General features: G+C 34.0%; 3 protein-coding genes across 5 annotated transcripts in view; 1 reads left to right on the top strand and 2 right to left on the bottom strand.

Moving 5' to 3' along the window:
- LOC134234945 (ubiquitin carboxyl-terminal hydrolase 34-like) overlaps positions 1–10,995 on the bottom strand; it is a 46,247-nt gene extending 35,252 nt beyond the window's left edge. For 2 of the 3 annotated variants that reach the window (XM_062717022.1, XM_062717021.1), the window contains exons 1-18: positions 10,795–10,995; positions 10,519–10,603; positions 9,543–9,745; positions 9,216–9,376; positions 8,276–8,326; positions 7,985–8,134; positions 7,687–7,754; positions 5,592–5,784; positions 5,289–5,347; positions 5,008–5,098; positions 4,340–4,432; positions 4,042–4,167; positions 3,496–3,628; positions 3,206–3,276; positions 2,831–3,003; positions 1,957–2,593; positions 1,587–1,723; positions 717–928 (exon numbers count right to left, since the gene is read on the bottom strand). In XM_062717022.1, coding sequence (XP_062573006.1) covers positions 717–928; positions 1,587–1,723; positions 1,957–2,593; positions 2,831–3,003; positions 3,206–3,276; positions 3,496–3,628; positions 4,042–4,167; positions 4,340–4,432; positions 5,008–5,098; positions 5,289–5,347; positions 5,592–5,784; positions 7,687–7,754; positions 7,985–8,134; positions 8,276–8,326; positions 9,216–9,376; positions 9,543–9,745; positions 10,519–10,603; positions 10,795–10,837 — 2,686 coding nt within the window. In that variant the 5' untranslated portion in view covers positions 10,838–10,995. The remainder of the gene's footprint in view (positions 1–716; positions 929–1,586; positions 1,724–1,956; positions 2,594–2,830; positions 3,004–3,205; positions 3,277–3,495; positions 3,629–4,041; positions 4,168–4,339; positions 4,433–5,007; positions 5,099–5,288; positions 5,348–5,591; positions 5,785–7,686; positions 7,755–7,984; positions 8,135–8,275; positions 8,327–9,215; positions 9,377–9,542; positions 9,746–10,518; positions 10,604–10,794) is intronic. The other variant, XM_062717023.1, reaches the window with a different exon arrangement.
- An 8,857-nt stretch (positions 10,996–19,852) lies between these two features.
- On the bottom strand, positions 19,853–21,008 carry LOC134234946 (complement C1q-like protein 4). Its single transcript, XM_062717024.1, has 2 exons — positions 20,520–21,008; positions 19,853–20,338 (listed from the first exon to the last, which is right to left on the bottom strand). The coding sequence occupies exons 1-2, from the start codon at positions 20,938–20,940 to the stop codon at positions 19,929–19,931; spliced, it is 831 nt and encodes a 276-aa protein (XP_062573008.1). The 5' UTR covers positions 20,941–21,008; the 3' UTR covers positions 19,853–19,928.
- A 1,869-nt stretch (positions 21,009–22,877) lies between these two features.
- LOC134234962 (complement C1q tumor necrosis factor-related protein 6-like) lies at positions 22,878–24,519 on the top strand. The gene is made up of 3 exons (XM_062717046.1): positions 22,878–22,901; positions 23,399–23,459; positions 24,086–24,519. The coding sequence occupies exons 2-3, from the start codon at positions 23,399–23,401 to the stop codon at positions 24,490–24,492; spliced, it is 468 nt and encodes a 155-aa protein (XP_062573030.1). The 5' UTR covers positions 22,878–22,901; the 3' UTR covers positions 24,493–24,519.
- Positions 24,520–24,810: the final 291 nt, after the last annotated feature.

Consider the following 24,810-nt stretch of genomic DNA (forward strand, 5'->3'; position numbering starts at 1 on the left):
TCTGGTGCTTCTTGAAGAGAATGCCCCACCACTAGGCTATTACAACCAGTGGCCTTGTATTGAAAATGAAAAATATGGGGCGCCTTTTTGGTATTTACTGCCAAAAAGTGATATCACCTATTCGAATAAGTGATATCCTATTCAAATAGGTGATATCACTTATTTGATTTGAATTGGTGATATCACCTATTCAAATAGGTGATATCACTTATTCGAATAAGTGATATCACTAATTCAAATAGGTGATATCACCTATTCCTTTCCAATAGGTAATATCACCAATTCCAATAGGTGATATCACCTATTCGAATAAGTGATATCACCTTTTCAAATAGTAAATATCACATATTGAAAATGAATATGTGATATCACCAATTTGAATAGGTGATATCACCTTTTCGAATAAGTGATATCACTTTTTGCCAGTAAATACCAAAACGGCGCCTCATAGAAAAATTACGACGTCTCAAAAAAAAAAATTCCATAATTTTTTTTTCTTCAATAACATATCTGGTACTTTTTTACCAAAGCCTCCTGGCTTTTCATTTAGATGAGCCCACTTTTGATCTCAGTCTCACTTTTCGACTAATTAACTTCCTTTGAGAAAAGTAAGACTGAGATCTAAAGAGAGCTCTTAAAAGTTTTATGGTCCTCGTGACAGTACCTTTCAAACATCAACAGCATAAAAACAGACCCCTAAAAAATCTCTAACTGACCTTTGCCATGTGGTAGGTGAGTCTGGAACATGGAGGCTAGATGCTGCATTTGATGTTGATTATATGGTCCATTAATTCGTGCCAGTTCCTCATCACTGATAAAATCCTCTCCTTCAAAGTCTGCCATGTTTTTCTCCGACTTGGTGCTCATTCGAGAGCTATGGCAACTACCTTCACCATCGTCAGGAGACATTATATCATCAACTTCCTCACTGTAAAAAAGAACAAAAATACTCAAGACATTATTTTTATAATTGGAACATAAGGCCATATAAAATTGAAATCTTGGTTCTCAGGCCCGCGCGCATCCGTTTTGAGGTAGCCGCATTGCCGATTTTATTGTATTTTTGATAAAATAAAAAGTTGGTATTGCGGAGACCAATCCGGAAAAAAAATTCCGACCTCATTTGTTTTGTAGTTTAGTATTCAAATATCACTTCCGGTAGCCATTTACAATGAGATTTTGGCTACTTCGTTTGAAAATACATTCGAGGACATTACCTACGATGTTTACACGCTGTTAAGCAATGGATAAAGCAGAAATTTTGACCAGAAATGGAAAGTATATCTGTGATTAAAAAAATTATCTTTATGTTAAAGAAAATTCTGAAATTAAAATTTAAAAAATTCCTCCCTCATCTACTTTATTGCCAATAAAATGAAAAATAAAATGCCGCCCTCCCGCATCTGTTTTGGAGAAATTTGGCCTGAGAACCAAAGAATTAAATTTAGATAGCCTAATGGTTCATTTTTTCTGCTATTGTATAGTAAAATCATTTTATTGCATCCTTCATTCCCTTTGTAAAAGTCTGTGACTAAGACCATTGATACTGGTCAGTTCAGTGTAAAGTAAATGTACATATTTCTCACCCATCTACAGTCCGTCTCTTTTTCTTTTGAGCTGATTGTATAAACTGGGTACAATCAAATATTTCAGTTTCCTGGTCCTTGTTAAGTCCCTGCTCCATAGTAGCAGTCAGGGGTTCATATTCAGTCTCTTCTGTCTTCTGCAAAAATTGAATTTCATTAAAAAAGTAATTTTTTATAGTATATCAGATGGACCAATTCTTTATAATCAAAATTAGTGGAAGCTATGTCAGTCTTGCCAAATCACCTATATATTTTTTTTTAAATCAAAGCATTCTTAAATACATGCATCATGATGCAAAATAAAAAGTGACTGCTCGAACACAAACAAGACTATCTTCCCACTATCAAAATTAGTAACAAAATCACCCACCTGTTTTGTACTAGCTTCCCCTATTGTCAACTGCTCCCCACTTTTATCAGCTGCTCCTCCCACTGTAGGCTTCAGTACCTCCTCATTCTCCCCTTGTCCCCCTCCTTCTTTCCCTTCTTTTTTAACTGGACCACCTTTCAAATCCCCTGCCATTCTTCTACGGCGCTGCCTTTGCTGACTGTGTTGAAGCTCTATCTGTCTGCGCTGCTCCTGTAAATGATGCTTCTGCAAAATCTTCTGGGCCATCTGATGACTCATTTTCCCATCATGCAATGCTTCTTCAAACTCTGAGCTTTCCTCACTTTCCTGCCCTTGCTGCTGGTGCATGTGCTTCATCTGGACAATTCTGGCCTCTTTTAGATGTTCTTCTTCCTCTGAGTCTATATACTCAGAATCATCTTCCTCCTCCTCTTCCTCGGAGGAAGCTTGAGTCCTCTGAGGATGAAAGCGAGGCTGACCTTTTACAAATCTTCCCTGTCTTTGAACTCCCATCATCCTTTGCTGATTGAGCCGATTTTGTAATATTTCTCCCTCTTCCAGTTCTTCCTCTTCCTCGCTGGATTCCTCATCCACTTCACTTTCACTCCCGTCTGTGTCATGAGCCACTCGGGGGACCCTTCTTGGATGAGGAACATGTCTAATTAGAAAATTTAATGCAAAAATTTTCTTCATTAGTTTTATAAGCATTCATAAAAAAGTATCTAGTCTTAAACAAAATTCACACCAGGCTTTGGGGCCATAAAACTTACTTTTACTTACCAAACGAATCAATAGAAGAAATCAAGTGAGCTTAACTAAATTTTACAGCCCTTGTGCCTGATGTTATTCAAAAAATCATTTAGAGGGAAGGGGGAGGAGAAATACTTATACATACCTTTCACATTCTGAATCAGCCTCACTTCCATCACTGTGGACATGACATTCCTCATCAGAATCATCTTCATGGTCACCATGACAACAGTGTCCATGGTGATGTTTGTGTATCCGTCCATGTCGGATGATTAATTTCTGGACCTTTTTTGGGGATCGGACCTGAACATCAACCAGCTGAAAGACAACAGACTTTATTTTCAAAAAAATCAATTCTGAAAAACATACAGATGTAATTTTAATGTAACTAAGAGTTTTTAGATTTTGATTTCATCAAATGTTCAATTAAAAACAATTACTTCAAGAATTGTACTTATTTCATGAAAATATATATGGTTACAATAAATTGAAATAAATGTACTTAGAAAACACAACCCACCTGTAAATGGCCTTCATCATCTGACACCTGTATGCTGTCACTACTACTCATCTCATGTTTTCCTACCTTCCCTATTAATAGAGTACACTGAAATAATTCTATTGGAAACAGATATATCTTGTTTCAAATATCAGGAGGGAGTTACAGATACATGTGAATATATGTAGTAAATGCAATTCACAGTCATGTACCTTCTACGCAATACTATGTATGTGAAAATTTGAAAGAAAAATACTAAAATTTCTTGAACACATGGATTAATCAATCATTATCTCAGGGTTTAATAGTACCATGATGAAGTTCATCCTCCTCTTGCTGAAGTGAAGCCAGGGTGGCTGGGAGGGGGCCGTGGTGGTGGGCGGACTGACTGATAGCACAGGTGTTCCAGACACACTTCACCAGGGCTGACGCCAGGTAGAGGGTCTAAATACATACAGCAGACCAATCAGTCAAAAACACCAAATTAATATCATCACTACTTTCTCACAAGAAGTTTTATTAGAAATATTTATTATTCTCAATTTAAAAATTAAAAAAGTCTCGAACTGCATTAATGAATTAATATAATACTGAAAACTTTTTAGCCCTTTTGATGGAAAGAAACTTCTGCTAATTCAAGTACAAAGCTAAATGTTTTGCACATATAAGCATAAAAAAAAACATTAAAAATTGTGCTAAATCATATCTATACTAATTTGTTCAAAGTTATATTTCTGCCAAACATTGTACACTCTAAATACATGAATAATACAATTACAGTAATAGGTTTTGATATATTTAGTGAAATACAAGCATTAAGTATTTAGTCTCCGGCTGATAATACTATTGACACTAACCGATTCATTATGAGCTGTGGGTTCCAGCACTGACACTAGCTTTAACAGGTGTTGCACAGGCTGGAGTTCCAAGTTTTTTATCAAAGGTATCAGGATATCATACACTTGTTTACTGCAGTGCTTCAACTAATAGAAAAAAAACATGCTATTTTCAAGTACATGTATAACGTATTCAATCTCCCTATCCCCTTACGCTTTTTCATCATTTTTCTTACTTCTTTCTTTCCTTTATTCAGTACTTCTATAAAAGATGCAGTCAATTACATAGTATAATGATCATGTTATTAAATTGGCTTACCTGACTTGATGCCCATATACAGTCAATATGATCATTGGTAATCTTTCCTTCCACAGCTAACAAATTCAGAATCAACTGGCTTTGTTTTATAAGCTACAAAAGAAACATAAACAGTCTAATTGTAATCTCCAATTCGATTGTCCTGGTGGAAAAAACTTTTCCGAAAAATCAAGGAAGTGATGTCTTCCAACTCACTTCATCAGATCCATATAAATAATATTTTAGATATCAATGTTTAAAGTACCCCAGTTTCTTATTCAATTTACAGTTGAATGCAGCATCACAGCAAAAAATAGTTCTAACACTTAATATTAAGCCAACTTTAAAATACTGTAAAATCACATATTTTCATGGGGTCAAATTTTCATGGTTTGAAGAAAAATTTTCGGTTCGTTGGGATTTGATTTCCTGGGTGAAGTATCGTGGAATAGAAGTGTGTTATATTTTACATTTCATGGTGGTTGTGAATTTGTGGGTCTCTTCTTACCTCGAAAAAACAACGAAAATGAAACCCCCCAAAAAATTTGTGATTTCACAGTAATATGTTTTCCTCATCCCATTCAAATTGAAATGCTTAACAGCTGCACTTGAGAACTGAAAACATCACTTTTATCAGGGTATCAAGTGTAATTTTTATAATTGCATTAAAAACTGTAATAACCCAGTACCTCAATATGAAGATTAGGTCCAAATATGTGTTCAATTATTTTGTTGTCCAGGAGCCATTGTGATAACTGGTATCCAACTCTCTCTACATAGCTATAATGAAGATCACACGTCTTATTTTAATACTGATAACAAGTTTTTCTTTCTATATTATTTTTTTTTTACTTCAGTTCACTTAGATTACAATACACCATTGTTAATTGTGCTTCAGATGAAATATAACTTGTTTAATTACAACTTTAATTATTTCTTAAGTTTTTAAACAGAAAGGACAAAAGCAAACCTTTCAGTGTCCATTAGTGTTTCATTGTTACAACTTTCATTGTAAAGGTTGATTTGGTTCTATTGAAAAATAAAATCATCAGTAAATACACAAACACAAGCATACAATGTTTTACTTTCTGACAGGTTGTAGTTCATAGGAGCTAAAAACTTAAAATCTCTCAAGATCACTAAAGAAATATATTAATAATTTCCAAAACACCCAAAGTCTTTTTTTTAAGGCTAAGAAAGGATGTGAAAAACAAAGACATAATTTTTTAAACAAAACAAGATGTCCTTTTTACACAACAAGACCCCTGCTTACATTGATTTGAGCGATTCCAGCCAGTCTTATGGTGAGAGTGGAGCAGGTGAAGTACTTGAAGGCAAGATCTAACCCCTCCTTGTCAAACTGAAAGTGAGTCTCCAGTGGTTCCTTGACGGCAGCCCACATTAACTCTGTCATGTTTCTGTTTCCTGCCATTCGCAGATCTTTATCGGACAACTTACACATATATCTGTAAAATGCCTGAGTTGTTATTTGTGTCAAAAACTTTAAAAACTTTCTCAGAAAATAGACAAATCATTTACAATACATGTGTATACATATTTTTGAGTTATGGTACATGTAACTCTATATTTTACTTTTCTCTAGCTTTGTGTTTTCTATTTTTTAAATGCATCATAAAAATGTACAGGAATGCGTTTACACTTTGTGAACCCAGCTCTGTAGTGATTTAATATACTGACACGCAAAAGAAACGCAACAAGTAGTAATCTACAAATGTTTGTTTTTTTATCTGATGATTATCAAAAGCAAATAAAGTAAGGCTAAACTCACTTTTCAGAACATCAGAGATTTGATAAAAATGTTAAATGTTTATCTGTTTACTTTACTAAGTAAAATATGACTGTTAAAACACCCCCCTCTCAGCCATTCAAGTAAAACGTGCAAGACTGCCCTAAACAACAATTGCAGCTTAATTTCTACGATACAATATGTTCATTAATATTGAGATCTGAGCAAAGGAATTATTCTTTGGCATTTTTAAATGCCCGTTATTCAGATGATTAGGTCAAATTTTCTCTTACAGCAGTGTAGCCACCCTTGGACTTCCGGTACAAGGACTGTCCTTACTGCATATGATACGCAAGACCCTGTTGAGGCGTAATGTAGTGAAATTTCGCATCAGCAATTCTCCATCACCTTTACATTGAAATTTTCCAGCCAGAGCAATGGAAATGCGTACATAAGCCATTTTCAAGTAGCCTTAGCATCGTTACGGGAAACGAAAGGAGAGTTTATTTTTTTAAATATTGCTGCATTACATCTGATGAACAGTAAAAAACCCTTAAGACTCCATAAAATTGCCAAATATTTTGTTAAACATGCAATTTTTGATTTCTGTTAAGCAGACTAAAACTTGACTTCCGGTTATGGTTTGGAAATCATTCAACCGTTAAATTACCGATGCAGGGGTTCAAAAATCCTCAAGCCCGACGTCCCGGACTAACAAATTCCGGATCCGGACTCGGCATTTAGAATTCGCCAAAGTCCTGGGACTTGGCTATGTTTCTTGTTTATCTTTTATAATAAGTTAAAAAAATGATCGTAAAGCTAAAAATAAAGCAAATTCTCAAATGTATTAAGTAAAAATGTGGGTTTGTGGGCGTTAAAATACCCATAAAACATTACGAACGTTTCGAAAATACAATCCGTCTTTTTATTTTCCGTTGCGGTTAGACTCTTGTTTTACGTGTTTCCTCCTATATGACAAACGGCAATGAGTTTGTTAAATTTTTTTAGCTGTGACTTACAGCACATTCTAATTTCTATTTATTGTAACAGATGGTTTATTCAGTAGTGAGTATTTGTAAAAGTTATTGTAATGTACAAGTAATCTATCAGTCTGGTATTGTGTTGAAATACTCATGTATGACTACATGACAGTTTATGGAGGAAAAATAAAACATATATTAATACATATAGTCTTTATTCATTCAATGCAACAAATGAAAATAAATTATAAGTTACATAAATTTAATGATGTATAGGTAAATATGGACTCTGAAATTTCTTCCTCGGACTTGCCTAAAATTTACTCCTCAAGTCCTGGACTTGACCATGACAAAAAAAATTTTGAACCCCTGCGATGTTTACCAAATTGAAGATATTCATAATTTTTAGATACAAAATTATTTACTTTACATAATTATTTCCCCCTAAAGTGGGGTGTTGCATTTCTTTTGCGTGTCAGTATATTAAAATCAATATTGAATCAAGCCTCACTGTTACTTCATCAATGTTTGCATTTTATTTTCCTCAAAGTTAAAATGAACATATTACAACATTAAAGACTTAAAAATAATATGAGACATGTAAGGTGTATCAGACTGATGATTGGCATTAAAAAACGAACCTTATTACAACTGTTCTGAGTGGAACAATATATTGCATCACTGTTGGAATATTCATCCATAGTCGTAGCTGAAAAATATAAAATCAAAATACATGTTTATACGTATCTACTACAGTATCTTAAAAAACAAAATCAATTACCACTTCATTATTGTATACATTTACATTGTATATTTCTGATGCCAATTTTAAAGAAAAAAAACAATTATTTGTACAATATTTGCTACTGTACTATAGCTAAAAGAAAACATTGATTATCAAGGCACATTTTTTTTACATTAGATCCTCGATGTACATACATTTGCAATAAGTGTGATGAGGATGTGGGCAAATGTGAACGGCAGTGAATCTGGTGTGGCTTTCTCAAAGCACTGTTTCAAAGCTCCAATTCCATTACTGTCGCAGAAAAAGCACACATTTCGGAGAAGAAATAATGGCACTTCTGGATCCTGCCAATGGAGAAAACATAAGGAATGAAATGTTACAGAACTCTTACATGTATTTTCCCTATATGATTATCGAATCTACCTTGAGGATATTTAGAATGTTCAAACTGAATAATAAACTGAATAATGGTAAATCAAACATACCGACACTTCACAATAGTTATTCAAAGCACTTGTCTCTTGCTGTGAAAGCTCCTATTAAAGAGATAATTGGATATTAGAATTTTAAAAAAAAAATGAAATTTCTTAAATATGATCATAATTGCAATCATCACAGTGTATATTTAAATATATACATGTAAACAGATAACACACAATGCCAGAACCATCCTGTATATGAACTGAAATTTTCAATCTTTACAGGGGTTCAAAATTTTTTTTGTCATGTTCAAGTCCAGGACTTAAAGAGTAAATTTTAGGCAAGTCCAAGGAAGAAATTTGAAAGTCCATATTAACCTATACATCATTAAATTTATGTTACTTATAATTTATTTTCATTTGTTGCATTGAATGAATAAAGACTTTATGAATTAATATATGTTTTATTTTTCCTAAACTGTCATATAGTCATACATGAGTATTTCAAAAGTACCAGACTGATAGATTATTGGTACATTAAAATAACTTTTACAAATACTCACTACTGAATAAACCATCTGTTACAATAAATAGCAGGTAGAATGTGCTGTAAGTCAAAGCTAAAACCGAAATTTAAAAAACTAATAGACTAATCGCTGTTTGTCATATAGGAGGAAACATGAGGAATTGCGTAAAAGCAAGAATCTTCGAAACGTTCGTAATGTTTTATGGGTATTTTAACGACCACAAACCCATATTTTTACGTAATACATTTGAGAATTTGCTTTATTTTTAGCTTTACGATCATTTTTTTAACTTAAAAAAAAAGATAAACAAAAAACATAGCCAAGTCCCAGGACTTTGGCAAATTCTAAATGCCGAGTCCGGATCCGGAATTTGTTAGTCCGGGACGTCGGGCTTGAGGAATTTTGAACCCCTGTCTTTATTCCTCTTTCAGCCTATAAGCACAAGAATATATCATGCATCTTTATAATCCCAAACTAACCTCAAGTGAGGAATGGTACATGTGTTTGTATGCCATATAGGAAGGAAAGTTTAGGAGAAAGATTTTGGTCACAAAGTGGAGCAGTTTTTCCTTCTCCTCCATGCTCCATCGCTCTGGATCTTCTGATTCATCATCTGTATCCATGGCAATCTCCTTTTCTCCTGTTTTAGCATTATCCACACATACAATAAGAAAACAGAGGGAAAAAACTTGTTTATTTGTGATAAAATACACAAATTATAGTAATGTCTTAATTTGCCAAAAACAAAAAAAAAACATTATGTTCCCAACTCCGTTTGGGGAACATAATTATAATGAAATGCTTACCTTGTATTGTAGATTCTACATCTTTAGCCTCTAAAATTTTCTCCTTTTTTTCTTCCTTTTTAATTTCTTGCTCCTTCTGTTGTTCCTTATCAAAGTCCTCTGGCATGGTTTGGATCACTCGGATAGCCACACTGCATATTACCTGAACCATGTTGTTCAGCTTCTCAAAATTTTTCAAGTTCTTGAAACAGCACATGCACTGCCTGAAAGGTTTGGAATATAACTATTGTTAATATTTTTTCCTTCAAATTTTTTTCAGAGATGTTACAATGTAATGATTGTCATCTATAATGTCTAAAACAGGCATCTTGCCACATCTAGTCACAACTTGCTCCTGGCGCGTAATAATTATTTATTTTTTAAATCATATTGACAGAAATACGCTAATAATAAAACTACACAAGGTAGAATGCCATTTTGGACCCCTTCCTTGCTTGTTGATAAGGACAGAAAGCAAAAACACAATTGAAAACCTTGAGGTTTTTCCACTATTTAAAACAACTGCTAATTATAAATTTGAAGAAAAAAAGTGTTCTAATTGAGTAATTCTGTATTCGAATGAAAAACGCCAAGGTTACTTTCGCTTTCTGTCAACATCAACTGTCCTAAAAAGCGCAGTGGATTATTTTTAGTCTGTGTATGTGTATTCTAGAGGCTCCAAGGGGAAAATTTAAGCATAGGGTCTTAGAAGAATCATTACTTGATAGATCTGAGGTCAGGTGAGTCAGTAAAATACGGCAAAATATAATGAAAACAGAGGTTAAAGCGAGAAAGGGGTCCAAAATGATTTTTTTAAAATAAATAATTATTACACTCTAGGAGCAAGCCCCTGTGTATAAAGCTATATAGCTAATTCAAGTTATATAGCTAAATCGTGAGAATCGTGCCAGGCCTGAATATGTATTTTATTGCTTTTGATTTTTAAAAAAAAAAATCATTTTTCATTGCTAAATTTTTCTAAATGTGTTGTACACACCTTTGGGGCCACGTGTTGGCATAGCTCACAAAAGAGAGAACTTCTCTTTTGTTCATATGGAAACCACCAAGGCATCGTTCTTCGTCTGTATAACATTAAAAAAACAGAAAATAACAGCTGAATAAGCCAAATCCGATACCCAAATTATTTAAAAAATCATCATCAACTGAATAACCGTAAAAAAGAATATCTAGATATCTGTTATGTGTCAACGTAACTTATTTCCATGAACAAGAAATATTGAGACAATGAACAGATGAAGAGATGCAAACTTACAACTATCTATTAGCTGAAGAACTTCTGCGCAGTGGTCACACATGGCTTCTGATGAATAGGTTAAATAAGATCAAACATTAACTACTACAAACATGTCATGTCATTTTTAACACTTAAGATACTTAAAACTCCATGTCAAAAATTATTCCATTCTATTCGGTTCATCTCATCCCGCCATATTGTTTTCAGTATCTCACTTCGGTACTATCCGTCATTTTCCGGTAAGCCGAGAGGAAAATAATTAAACTAAATAAATAGGCCTTAAACTAAGAAATTCTTAATTTATCATATATGTCTACATCTATGACCTAATGGGGCTTTTTAATGCCAAAGAAATCATAAATCCATGCTGGAAGTATAATTGACGAAAGGCAGGATATGAAGAGAATAAATACTCGATTCAAAATAAATAGGACAAATCAAATGCAAATGGATTTATACTAGGTATAATAAATTAATCATAAGTTATTTATTATCAATTCAATAGCAGCAAAGTATTATTTTAAGTATTGGTAGACGTATTTGTATATTTAAAAATCTTTTACTCTGGTCAAACTTTTAAATGAGCAAACCCCGAACCCGATTTAAAATTTCATTTTATTATCAACTCGAATTTCATTTTATTATCAACTTATAACAGAGACTCCTACATACTAATATGTTTTACGGTGTGACCGTTGGGGCGAGCGCAGTTTATTTACTATCATAAACCTACACATGTTCTGTCTATCATTGAAGAAAAAGAAAGCAAAAAGAATAAAACAAATCATTTCCCAAGCATCGGGATCGAGATTCCAAACTTCTCGGAAGTTTCCGACAAAATCGGAAATACCCGAACCGTTGAAGTGACGAAAGTTCTGTTGACTTAGGACGCAAACGCTAGTTTTATGGAAAAGAGATTGCATTAAATCGTTCTTTTCAAGTAAGTTGTTGCTATGTTTTAGCAATCATGTTGCTATGCACCGCAACATGTTTTCCGAGTTTCACGGAAGCAACCGACATAACTTCGTAAAAATTCGTAAGTTTCCGGTGACGTCATTTGTATCATTTCCGAAGGGCAAGGTGAAGGCCGGTGTTGTGGCATGGGGTTGTTTTTTTGAATAAGGTAAGGCAAAATCATTTCGTTAAGATTTCGGTAAGAAACAATGTTCCTTTAATTTTTTTACTATTTTTGATTTATTCGCGCAAAGGACATTGGGTAGTGCAGGAATTCTGGGAATGTTGCACAGAGAAATTTGGCTGACGTATGTACAGATTTCAATCCGAATTTCCTCTGTTCATACACGTTAGTCTATTGAGCTCGCTTCGCGAGCGTCGCTTCGCGACGCTCGCTGCGCTCGCTATAAACTTATATACTTAGCCTATATATTTCCCTGCTTTTACTTATATGTACATTATTTTCAAATGGAAATTACTATTCTTTTAAGACATTATGAATAGTAATTTCCATTCCTACGTCGATAAAGGCAAAGATCAAAATTATGAAGAACGACTAAAGACTCTTAAATTACCAACATTGAAATACCGGCGTATCATGAGAGGAGACATGATTGAAACATTTAAAATCATCCGTAGAGTTTATGATAAAAGAGTTACATCTACATTATTTCAAATGAGTGAAACGCATATTACTAGAGGGAACAGCTTTAAACTAGTGAAACACAGATGCAATAGAGACGTTCGAAAATACAGCTTCACCAACAGAGTCGTGGAACTGTGGAATAGCCTGCCAGACAATGTAGTGGTAGCAAAAAATGTACACCAATTTGAAAATAGACTGGATAAATATTGGGAACACCACCCTCTAAAGTATGATTATACCCAAGAATATGGACCGCATACCGGAAAAAGACCAGTTATATTTTAGCAAGAGAAAGTAGAGATGCCTATAGAGCACCAAGAGGAGCTGCGGGCAGAATCAACAAAAGGTAACATAAGGTAAGGTAAGGATACGATATATCCAGGTGAGCTTGAGATAAAAGATACCACAGAGTCTGACAAATCTGTTTCATACTCGGATATTTTACTTGAAAAAAGACGTTAATGGTAATCAAACAACCAAGTCTAACGACTTTAACTTTTCTATCGTCAACTTCCCTTACATGTACATATGCAGCAATATACCTTCATCACCTGCATACGGAGTGTATATATCTCAGTTGATTCGATACGCAAGAGCAATGAACAATTTCTAAAACTATGCAAATTATTGACAAGCAAGTTGATGAAACAAGAATATCATCAGTCTCGTTTAAAGTCATCATTTCGTAAGTTCTATGGTCTATTCAATGACCTTGTCGGCAAACACAATTCATCAAAAGCTGACTGACGTTTTACATACTAATTGTTAGTCCGTTATTTAAACACTGAATTGACGACGGATTTTTTCCGTTATTTCCCGATCATGACAGGGAGCATTTCATTTTATTATCAACTTTTACCAGAGACTCCTACATACTATAAACTTATATATAGTATACTTAGCATATATATTTCCCTGCTTTTACTTATATGTACATTATTTTCAAATGACAAAGAACCACGGTAACGTAACATATATCTTAATTTAGAACATGGGAATTATATTTCAAATTTATTTTAGCAGGGGCTTCTTAAAGTTTTTAACAGTTTTTAGAAACTGCAATGTGTGATATTTTTCAAATTCCTGTTGATCCATTAAATAACGTCAGACGGGGGATTGTTACAAAGTTACAAATTGGTGATGCCGAACCTTCGCCCTTCTAAAAAAAAAACAAAAAAAAAAAAAAAAAAAAAAAAAAAAAAACAAAAAAAAACATTTGTTTTGTTTAGGATGTGGCTGAACATTTTGAATGATTATCATAAATTTGACTAAGAGTAGTTGACCAAAATTCACATTAAATTACTCATGTGATGTGGCACAAGTGTTCCGTTTTTAAACCACAAATATCCCCCATTTTTGCGTAGACACATCTTCATTTTATTTTCAATTAAATCTCGAGTGTAAAAACATACATTTTTTTTTTTTAAATATTGGCCAATAATGTTTCAACTTGTGAAAAACTAGTATAGATTTATAGAATGTTGGAAAAGCCTAGGCTTTCGTTTTTCATTGTACTGAATTATTATTATTTACGAGAAAACCATGCAAAATCCAAATTTTATCCGTTATTTCCCGATCATGACAGGGAGCACTTAGCAAGTGTGACCTGTTGGCAAAGGATGCTCACTCCTCCATGGCACCTGATCCCACCTTTGATATTCTGGAGGTCCGGGTTCTCTGCTCCTATTTTATATTGTTTTATGGACTTTGATGTTAAATACTGTTCGTTATCTCCATATCCTTCCTCTGACTATAAATGGCTTCAATATCAACCAGATTGTCAAAAACAGGTTTGCTTGATTTTAATTATTTGTGAATTTCATCCCTAGGGCAGTATTGTTCCTTTTTATTCAGGACCAGGCCCTGAAAAAGTTCTAGACCAGAATCCATTTGCACTACTTTATCGGAGTAAATGCTGTTTTGCCAACTTTGGAGGTTAAAATTGAAAAACTGCATGCGAAAATAAATTTTGGGTTCAAATTGTCAAATTTGTTTATATTTAGTATACATCCTTTAAATGTTGTTTCTAAATAATAAGAGATGGAACGTCGAAAACAATGGTAATTCCCAGTAGACAAAAGAACTGAAATCTTTTTTAGCGATTTTTCGAATATTGTCAAAGCAATGGATCGATTTTGAAGAAAGTAGTTGACTATTTGCAAGTATGTTGAGAGCTCGAGAAGATTGACCTTAATATGAATATGGAAGTAGGGAGTTTCAGATGAAAATTCATTTGTTGTTGTGACTTATTCATTCATTCATCTTTTATTTCCTCTATAAAGAGATTTTAGGTAGAACAAAATAGAGCATTAAATTAGATATATTTCGTTCATACAAATAAAGGAAGATAATGTCAACAACATGTACAATGTCGCTCACAATTGTCCATGTGTCCAAGAAGCTGATATATGTATTGCTGCGTTGTTCAAGATTATGGTTCAATGTTTCATGGAGATTGAATGAAGCAGTTAAACATCCTAGCTGTTTTTGAAACCTTGTTGTTGTACATTGGGGAATGTATTTGTTTCTAAGGTGGATCGTGATATTCTGTTAGACAGAATTTTCTCGAAAAGTTTGTACATACAAGGCAGAAGAGCGACAGGTCTATAACTGTTGCAAGAATTTTTGGGTTTATTACTGCCTTTGAATATGGGAACAATCAGTCCTTGTTTCCATGTAGAGGGAACATATCCTAACGTCATTATCGCATTGTACAGCTTGCAGAGACATCTTGTGACAAGATCGCTACCAAATTTGATATGTTCATTTGTTACACCCTCCATGCCTGGGGCTTTGCGCGTTTTGAGTGCTGAGATTGCACAAATAACATCATTTTGTGTTACTCAATTATATGATCTTCAATTGGAAGACTCAGAAGCACTTGTTTTGATGCGTGTATAATGACCCTCGATGACATGTTGAAAGTGTTTGTCAAAATGATCGTCTTCCAGTGAACGATAAATCTCCTCGTAAAAATTTGCTACGCCGTCCGGATCGGTGTGGGTTTTACCATTGGCGTCGCAAATTTCTGGATATATTCTAGAAGAGCGTGTTCCCCATTGTTTTACAAGTCGCCAAAATAGACGTATGCCCATTTCCACTGCTTCATCCAAATCTCGGTAAACAGATTTTAAATAATCTTCATACTCTACGTTTTGGGCATTTCGAAAGTTGCGTTTGTTTGTAGTCACTGTATGATTGAAAACCCATACCTCTGGGCCTGTCCTCGGAAACCCATACGCGACGCAATGACCTTTCTTTTGCATGGAGCTCCTTTACGTTTTTAGTCCAACCAGGCTTTGTGAATAGATTCATTTGGGACTTTGGGAAGAAACAGTTTGCAGATGTAGTTAGGATACCTACAATTGATTTATAGTAGTTTTCAATGTTTTCACTTGTACGTATTTGAACATTAAGTATCTTGTGCAACACCTATTCAGTGTGTTGTCTATAGTTAGTGATGGCTTCAGGACTGGCCTAATGCCATGCCGTGAGTTTACAGTGAGAATTTTCCAGGAAAATGTAGTTTTGCCTTGAGACTGAAAGATACAAAAACCGTTAAGTGGTCAGATGTAATTGAAATTGATCCTTCCTTAAAGACTGAGTAGAGATCCAGATTACTTGCAATCCTCCAGTCAAACAGAATGTAATCGATCGTTGTTTCTATCGGTGTGAAGGTAAATTGCTCTCCCTCAACGCAGAAGTTTATCATAGGAGTGCATTGAGCACATCGTTCAACAAAATTCAACAAAGATTTCGGATTTTGCATTGTTAACGTGGAACTCGCGTAGGAGACTAGCATTGGAGTCACCAGCAAATAAGACTTCGCCGCACTGACAATATTAATCATATAAACCTTGCATAATGTCAGTGTTAGCCTAATAGTCGTCAAGTACACTATCAGATGGTAGATATATACACTAAAACTGAAAAGAGGCACAGTATCGGATAATGTTACTTGAATACCAACAATGTTGTTAGTAGCGTCACAAGGAATTTCCCTTACAGAGAATCGTAGATTTTTATTGATAAGGATAGCGACGCCACCTTTACCACAGTGCCGCAAAACGGGACCATCTTCTGAATCACTCTCGGTCTTCAAAATGCTGTAGTATTTAGAGTGTATGTCCTCAAAACTTTAAACTTTTGAATGAGTTTGGGTTATGGGTTTCATATTTCACACGTGTTTTTCTTTTGACAAGTCCTTGCTTATGATTTAAAAAATTAACATATTGACCTTAAACTTGGGAGTGTGACTTTTACAAAAAATATCAAACTTTAACATTGGCCATAACTTTTTAACAATTTCTGCGAAGGTTTTGATACTCGCATGGGTATTCATTGTGCCAAAGCTTTCAATAGGTATAACTATTTTTGACCTTAGAGTTTGACCCACCTTTTAAAAACTTTAACCTTGATCATAACTATTTAACAGTCACATATACATGCAGGACTAGGGCTTTCATATTTAACAGGTTTATACCTTGTGATAAGACCTGTCTCTCTACGCCAACAACTTTGACCTTGGATTATGATTTGCATTTGAAAATCTTCAATCTTCGTCATGAGCTGCCATACAGAGGCATCAGTGTTTCACAAATACTTCTTCTTTTATATTAGAAAAATAAGTATTCTCAAGTAATATTCTCGAATTTACTGAACAGAGAACTACTTAATTAAAGAAATATACACAATAGATTTAATACAATTAAGTTAAAATTGTGAATTTATTTGAATATTTGTTCAAATAGTGAAAAATAGTCTACAATTTAGATCCCGAAAACGCAGGCCAGGTTCCTCCATGAAGTTTCTGCGCGGACGTTTTGCATGCGACAATCCATATCCTGTCCCAGGCACCAATTCCACAGTTGTTGATTGGGAACAGGTAGTGTATGTGTTTTGAAATGCAGAACAATAGCAAAACGCAATATACATGTAACCCGTTGACTGGTTTTTCATGATTGCTGTATTCAGTCCTACACCTGGCGAGGTAAGGTACTCCAAGTGAAGGAATACACACCAGCAGTCGGGGCAGTAAAAATCTCAGTGCTGCTGTTATAATGATTTCCTACGTTGCAGATGACTTTGATAACGTTGTAGATGACCGTGTCACCAGCGTCATATTTAAAACTGCCACCAATCGTGAGCCGTAAAAGCTCTAGGTGTCTGTGGAATCTATCAATACAATAGATAAAATTGTTTTAAATTTATTCATTTATACTGGTGATAAGAAACGACATACAGGTGTGAGATCTTTATGTTTAATATAAATTTGTACATATACACTGCTAAGTTGGAAACTAAAAGCTTTCTTAAAACCATGGTATACATTGTATATGATTTGAAGAAATCCAGAGATTTGAATGAGAAAGCAAAACAAGCAAATTTTAAAAAAAATGTGATCTCTCGCTTTCGGTATCTTACATATAATATGTAATTCTCGCAAAAAATATTATAATTCTCAGTTAACCTTGGACTTTCAGTAAGGCGTGGTATTCATGACGTTGCACGATCAGTGTCTGAAATTTACACAGGCTATTATTCACTATTAAAATATACATTCCGACGAATGTCAACGAGTGTATGAATGATCCACTTCAAAGTGCTGATTTTTTAACCAATGAGAATCTATTCGGCATTTGAGAGACGTTAATTAGGCAGTGTCGAGAAAGTCACTTCCCACTGAAAGTCCAAGGTTAACTGAGAATCGTACCAAAAGCCCTGTCTATTTTTAGATAGAATTTAAGGTCCTGAAGAAAATGATGATGATACGAAAGTCAAATATTTCCTCCTTAAAAAAAATATAAAAGATGAACGTTAAAAATTGTAAATTGCTGTGCAGATTAAACTTCAAGGCCACGAGATTAAAAAAACTTTTAAATATTCATTCAATTTGAATTTGGAAAGACCTTGTATCAGAGAGCGCACACATCAAAATAAGAATACACTCATCTCCTCCCACTCAAAAGTTACCACCAAGATTATAACATGTTAATTTGGACGTTTATTTTAAATAACCTTATTTATGTAAAAAAAAAAATGTAAATGTTTCATTATTTAGATTTATAAATGCAAATTTTAAAGAAGAAAATTCAAATTATTGTCCGATTTTGATATTACTAATCATAAATGCGTTTGTTATATTATCATGCATTAGGATTCTAACCTCAATATTCCGAACTTGTTTCTAATCTACATGTAATTTAATATTTTGTCAATAAAATTTCCATTAAAACATACATTTCGTATTTTTATTTCCTTCAAAGAGTAATTTTAGAAGTCCACTTACCACCTGAGCCCGAATCTTTACTCGAATTCTCGGACTCGGGCAAAGAAGTGGTGATACTTGTGATCTCAAGTTTATCTCGTAACTTTTTCATTTCTTCTGACTGGATTAAGACTGTTTCTTTAAGATTCGCCAGGCCATCTTGAAGAACCCCTCTGCTTTCTGCCTGTTCATTTCTAAGACTTATTACCAGATTTAGTATTTCTTTCAACAGAGTTTTTGTTTCATTTGCGTTTTCTTTTCCTCCCATACCTTCGTGTAATGCGAGAGTTTGCTGGGAGTCAGCGTTATTCCCGGTCAGAATTAATTTCATTAAAATATCCTGGTTTAACAAAAATTTTAAAATTGTCTTGTCCATAACATTATCTGTCACTATGGAATGGGCTTTCACTGATGAGATAATTAACAAAGTGATAAAAACATTTTTCTTTCAATGATTGTAATAATCAAATGATTCAGAGAGTGCGCCGTCAAATCTGTCTTAAATCTTGCCTACTTTCTCGTTTTATAATGTAGTACTTAATACATATAAATTATATCATGTGATACTCTATTTCCATTCATATTTCTTTTGTCATATGATATACCATATGTACCCTATTTCATATGCATTTGAAACAAATTCCAATTTTATTTGTATTTTATGTAATTTCATGTTTTTATACACGAAATTAGAAATATTCAGCATAATCTTCTTACCGAATAAATCTTATTTATTGTTGAGTCACCTTAACTTTTCTATTAAAACTTTTAGGTTTATCTTTTTAGGTTAACCTTTTTTTTCAACGCAGGGATTACATTAACCAACTTTTTGTATTGTCACTTGTCGAATTCCCTTTTATTAAAAATAAATTACAGCGCAAAACCCTTGCCTCTCTCACTGGAACATATGAAGCTAGAACAATACAGGCACATGGTCCTAGTCAGACTTATGGCACTTCTATTTCGGTTAATTAGTCACTTTGCTTGATTTGTCGTCAAGCAACTTATCGCGACATCACAAGCATCCGGTATAACAATAATGAATGCATGTTTTTGAATTGTAATTAATGTTTAAAAAATCCAAGTTGATGAATATAAGAGTAAAATTCAATTACATGTATGTTCATTGGATTTGCAAACCCTTCCATTTTTTCCGCTCAAATTTTATGCTTTAATAACTGGACAAATAATTAAGAAATAAGGTATCATTTTGAAGTTGTTAATTGTCAATTTATTTGAATTTTTGTTCAAATAATGAAACAAATAATGAAAAATACTAGTAGTCTATAATTTAAATCCCGAAAACGCGGGCCAAGTTCCTCCATGAAGTTTCTGCGCCGACATTTTGTATGCAATAATCCATATCCTGTCTCCAGGCACCAATTCCACGGTTGTAGATTGAGAACACGTAGTGTATGTGTTTTGAAATGCAGCACAGTGGCAGAACGCAATGTAACCCGATGAACTGTTTTTCACGATTGCTGTATTCAGTCCTACACCTGGCGAGGTTAAGGTGCTCCAGGTAAAGAAATATACACCAGCAGTCGGGGCAGTGAAAATCCCAGTGCTGCTGTTATAATGATTTCCTACGTTGACTCTTATATAACTGTAGATGACCGTGTCACCAGCGTCGTATTGAAGGCCGTCACCACTCAAGAGAGCCGTAAAAGCTATAGGCGTCAGTGGAACTACTCCTATCAATACAGTAAAAAAATGTTTTAAATTATTTTTTTTATACTGATGTTTAGCAACCACATACAGATGTGAGATTTTATGTGCGATATAATTTGTACACTTTTGTCAATAAAATTCTCAACACAACATGCATGTCTTATTTTTATTTCTTTTAAAGAGTATGTTAAGAAGTCCGCTTACCACCTGATCTTGAATCTTGACTCGAATTCTCGGGCTCGGGCGAAGAAGTCGTGATACTTGTGAACTCAAGTTTATCTCGTAACTTTTTCATTTCTTCTGACTGGATTGAGACTGTTTCTTTAAGATTCGCCAGGCCATCTTGAAGAGTCCCTCTGATTTCTGCCTGTTTATTTCTAAGACTTATTACCAGATTTAGTATTTCTTTCAACAGCGTTTTTGTTTCATTTGCGTTTTCTTTTCCTCCTAGACCTTCGTGTAATGCGAGAGATTGCTGGGAGTCAGCGTTATTCCCGGTCAGAATTAATTTCATTAAAATATCCTGGTTTAACAAAAATTTTAAAATTGTCTTGTCCATAACATTATCTGTCACTATGGAATGGGCTTTCACTGATGAGATAATTAACAAAGTGATAAAAAACATTTTTCTTTCAATGATTGTAATAATCAAATGATTCAGAGAGTGCGCAGTCAAATCTGTCTTAAATCTTGCCTACTTTCTCGTTTTATAATGTAGTACTTAAACTAAAATTTAGCTTGCCTACATAGAAACAGTATACATATAAATTCTATCATGTGATATTCTATTTCCATTCATATTTCTTATGTCATATGATATACCATATGTATGCATTTGAAACAAATTCCAATTTTATTTGCATTTTATTTAATTTCATGTTTTTATACATGAAATTAGAAATATTCAGTATTATTTTTTTACCAAAAAAAATCTTTTTTTATTGCTGAGTCACTTTAACTTTTCTATGGACATCTTTTAGGTTTATCTTTTTAGGTTAACCTTTTTTGTTTTGTTTTTTTTTCAACACAAGGATTATATTTAATCAGTTTTTGTATTGTCACTTGGAATTCCCTATAATTGAAAATGAATTACAGCGCAAAACCCTTGAGTGTCTTATTGGAACATATGAAGCTAGAACAATACAGGCACATGGTCCTCATTTGACTCATGACACTTGTATTTCGGTGAATTGGTCACTTTTCTTGATTTGTCGTCAAGCATCTTATCGCTACATCACAAGCATCCGGTATAACAATAATGAATGCATGTTTATGAATTGTAAAATGTTAAGAAAGTTTTAACCCAAGTTGGTGAATCCAAGAGTAAAATTTCAACTATGTTCATTGGATTTGCAAACCCTTCAATTTTTTTTCCGCTCGAATTTTATGCTTTAATAACTGGACAAATACATATATATATTGTACTATTTGCATGTTTGTGAATGAGTGATCATCTTACATGTACATTATTTAGCTGTGTAAGTTATCCTGTTTTATTTGTTTCTAAATAAATTCACATAGCACTGAGTTGAATATATGACTTTATATTTCCATTTCTAATTTTGTTCTCTGTGATAATTCTTTGAATGTAAACAGAGTTGATTTCTTGATAATTCTACCGGAATGTAAATTAGGCAGATCGATAGGTCCGGAGCTAAGGAGTCCAAATATGCATGTAAATCTCGTGCGGCTGCCTTTGTGTTTGACGTCAGTGGGCGAGGACCGTTGAAATTGGCATGGGACTCCTTGTATAATTTAAATCTATGTCTACATTTTTAAAAAGTCTAAATCTACAATTTTATTTCACAATGAAATGGAAATATAAGGAATCACTGTCTAGTTAGTATAGTATGCCAGGGACATCAACACTAGTGGGAAACATGGGATAATTTACGCATAACGGGCTTCGCCCGTTATGCAAAGTGATTCCTTAAATATACCCCCTAACTCAGAAAGACTTTGATAACTCAAACTCGACGCATGGGATCCAGGAAATCTTCGAGACATCCAAGTATTCGAGACACCGATTGCTAAATACAATGGTGGTTTATAGGACAAATCTATGGTATTTGCAAAACCGGTGTTCGACACACTGAAGTTAAACTTTAGTTTGAATGTTTGCTGATGATAAACAAAATTATGAACAATGTAGCTGCTGTACTTATCCTCCGTGCACCTTGATTAGACAATTATTTATGTTAATTAAGAGAACCCTAAGGCCAACATTTTTCAATCAGGATGTTTTTCAATACACAATTATTGAAATATCCATAGTTTTTAAACAAATGTTCTCGTATCCTTAAACAAGAAATGATTTTATTAAGGCAAATTTATGAAAAATTGCCTGGCAGCCATAACGCGACTATCGGCACCGTGAATTAGAAAGAACCAATCAAATCATTTAAAAACATTCATGGCAGATGTTACAAATTCGCCTTCAGTAACAAAATAAATCACTACAAATAAAGATGTTGATACAAGGGTTTTTATAGATAGAGGCAAAACGGTGAGAAATATTATTCAAGAGAAAGAATACAAGTTTTTCTGGCCTGCTTATTTTCTTGCAGAAAGTCACTTCTTTGAAAGGTATGTAAAAATGCAAAATATTTCCTGTTCTTTCTTAACGATTTTGGAAAATTGGGATGTATTAGAAATTTAGAATATTGCAGTACACCTGCATACTCACTACTGCTACAGAATAAAATTTCAGTCACGCTGCTTTAATTCAGAAAAATGTCATTCAAATTAGTTTATTGCTTATTTAATGTCTAACATCATAAAATTTACATTTTTGAGTGCAAAAAAGTCAAATAATTGACTGAACATTAATTTAAATCTACCTTTTGTTGTCACAATTTTTAATGTGACCATTTTAGATGAAAAAAGACTGTGTTTAATCCATTAAATTATTTGGATAAAAAATATTAAAGGAAATAATTTGATTGAGATATCATTTTCCACTTCTTGTTTGTCGCACTATAGACCAATCTTGTTCACCCATCTGCTTTGTTAAACGCAATGCACCAAAGACGCTATCTTAGAGTTACGAATATTGATAATAAATATTCTTTATATTTTTATAGATGCTGGGAAATTTGCTGTTGTTTTCCCCGTTTTTCATTGTCTTGAACTGTGGCGTTAGTGGTGAGTACTTAGAACCATTTTACGCTTAGTTTGGACTTTCAGTAAGGTGTGGCATTCTCGGCGCTACATGTTTACCGCCTGCCAAATGGCGAATAGATTCTCATTGGTTAAGAATTTAATAACATCAGGAGCTTTAAAACGTTGTTGAGAATGATGAGATGACTTAAGCTCCACCTCTGTGCAGGATGAGACAAAGTAATTGGTTATTCGATACACTAATTGACATTTGCCCTAATTTCTATCCCATGTATATTTCAACAGTGAAGGAAAGCTGTGTAAATTTCAGAAGCTAATAATGTAACGTCGAGAATGCAAAGCCTTACTGAAAGTCCAAACTAAGTGTGAAATGGTTAGTGGTTCTACTAGGTTTGAGAAAAGAAAATTTGAATTTTAACAATTTTTTTCTAAGTTTAAACTAACCCCCCATGATCAGTAGTATTTCACGTAGAATGTAGGAAGTCGCAACACTCAAGAGACCGATATTTTCATTTCGTTGTCTGAGTTTTACATCAGTTATATATAGGCAATTTCGCCACATATGATCCATATATGCATTGCCTTTCATATGAGGATGATATGTGGATCATACGTGGCATTGCCGCTAATGTCATTTACCGTTTATAAAGGTGGAGCTCAGTTGTCACCGGTAGCCTTTACCGCTCTGTTGGATGGAAACAACCAATATGAACAGGACGATACGGTCATCTACAACGTGATTAGAACAAACGCGGGAGGCAATTATAACGAAACCACAGGGATCTTCACGGCACCGGATGCAGGTGTTTATTTTTTCACCTGGAGTACCCTGACATCGCCATATAAACGGCTGAATACAGCGATTGTGAAAAACAGTTCATCAGGTTACATTGCATACAGCTCGTGTGCTGCGTTTCCAGACACGTACACGACGTGCAGCCAGTCAACAACTGTCGAACTGGTGCCTGGAGACAGGATATGGATAGTGGTGTACAAAATGGCGGTGCAAGATCTTCATGGAGGTCAATGGCCGACATTTTCTGGATTTAAATTATAATTTTTTAAATAAAAAAAATTCTCCAAAGATATTGAATTCTATGATTAAATCATAACGATACATTAATTATTATTTGCTTATTTTTTATATGATTTATATGATTATTTTCAACTTTGCCTTTTAAAGATTTCGAAGTTGGAGATGTAACGATTAATAGCTTATTGTATTCTGGATATGCTAGTCGGCCTTTGATGATCTGTTATTGGTTGAAGCCAATCACATGAACATCATGAAGACAAATCGAACGCAGCAAAACTGCTAGGTTCTTTTTGTCCAAACGGCAGCAGACAGAAGAAGTGTAATTGCAAGACAAAATTA

Source organism: Saccostrea cucullata, unplaced genomic scaffold (assembly GCF_032062105.1).
Source record: "Saccostrea cucullata isolate Sc308-1 unplaced genomic scaffold, CSIRO_AGI_Scuc_v1 ctg617, whole genome shotgun sequence".
Taxonomy (NCBI): Eukaryota; Metazoa; Mollusca; class Bivalvia; order Ostreida; family Ostreidae; genus Saccostrea; species Saccostrea cuccullata.

What these genes read in the sequence shown, in the direction of transcription:
- LOC134234946 (XM_062717024.1), bottom strand. Translation starts at nt 20,940, where the DNA reads ATGTTTTTTATCACTTTGTTAATTATCTCATCAGTGAAAGCCCATTCC. An exon ending in TCAAGATTCAAGATCAGGTG is followed by an intron (nt 20,339 to 20,519) that starts GTAAGCGGACTT and finishes CTGTATTGATAG; the next exon opens with GAGTAGTTCCACTGACGCCT.
- LOC134234962 (XM_062717046.1), top strand. Translation starts at nt 23,399, where the DNA reads ATGCTGGGAAATTTGCTGTTGTTTTCCCCGTTTTTCATTGTCTTGAAC. An exon ending in CTTGAACTGTGGCGTTAGTG is followed by an intron (nt 23,460 to 24,085) that starts GTGAGTACTTAG and finishes CCGTTTATAAAG; the next exon opens with GTGGAGCTCAGTTGTCACCG.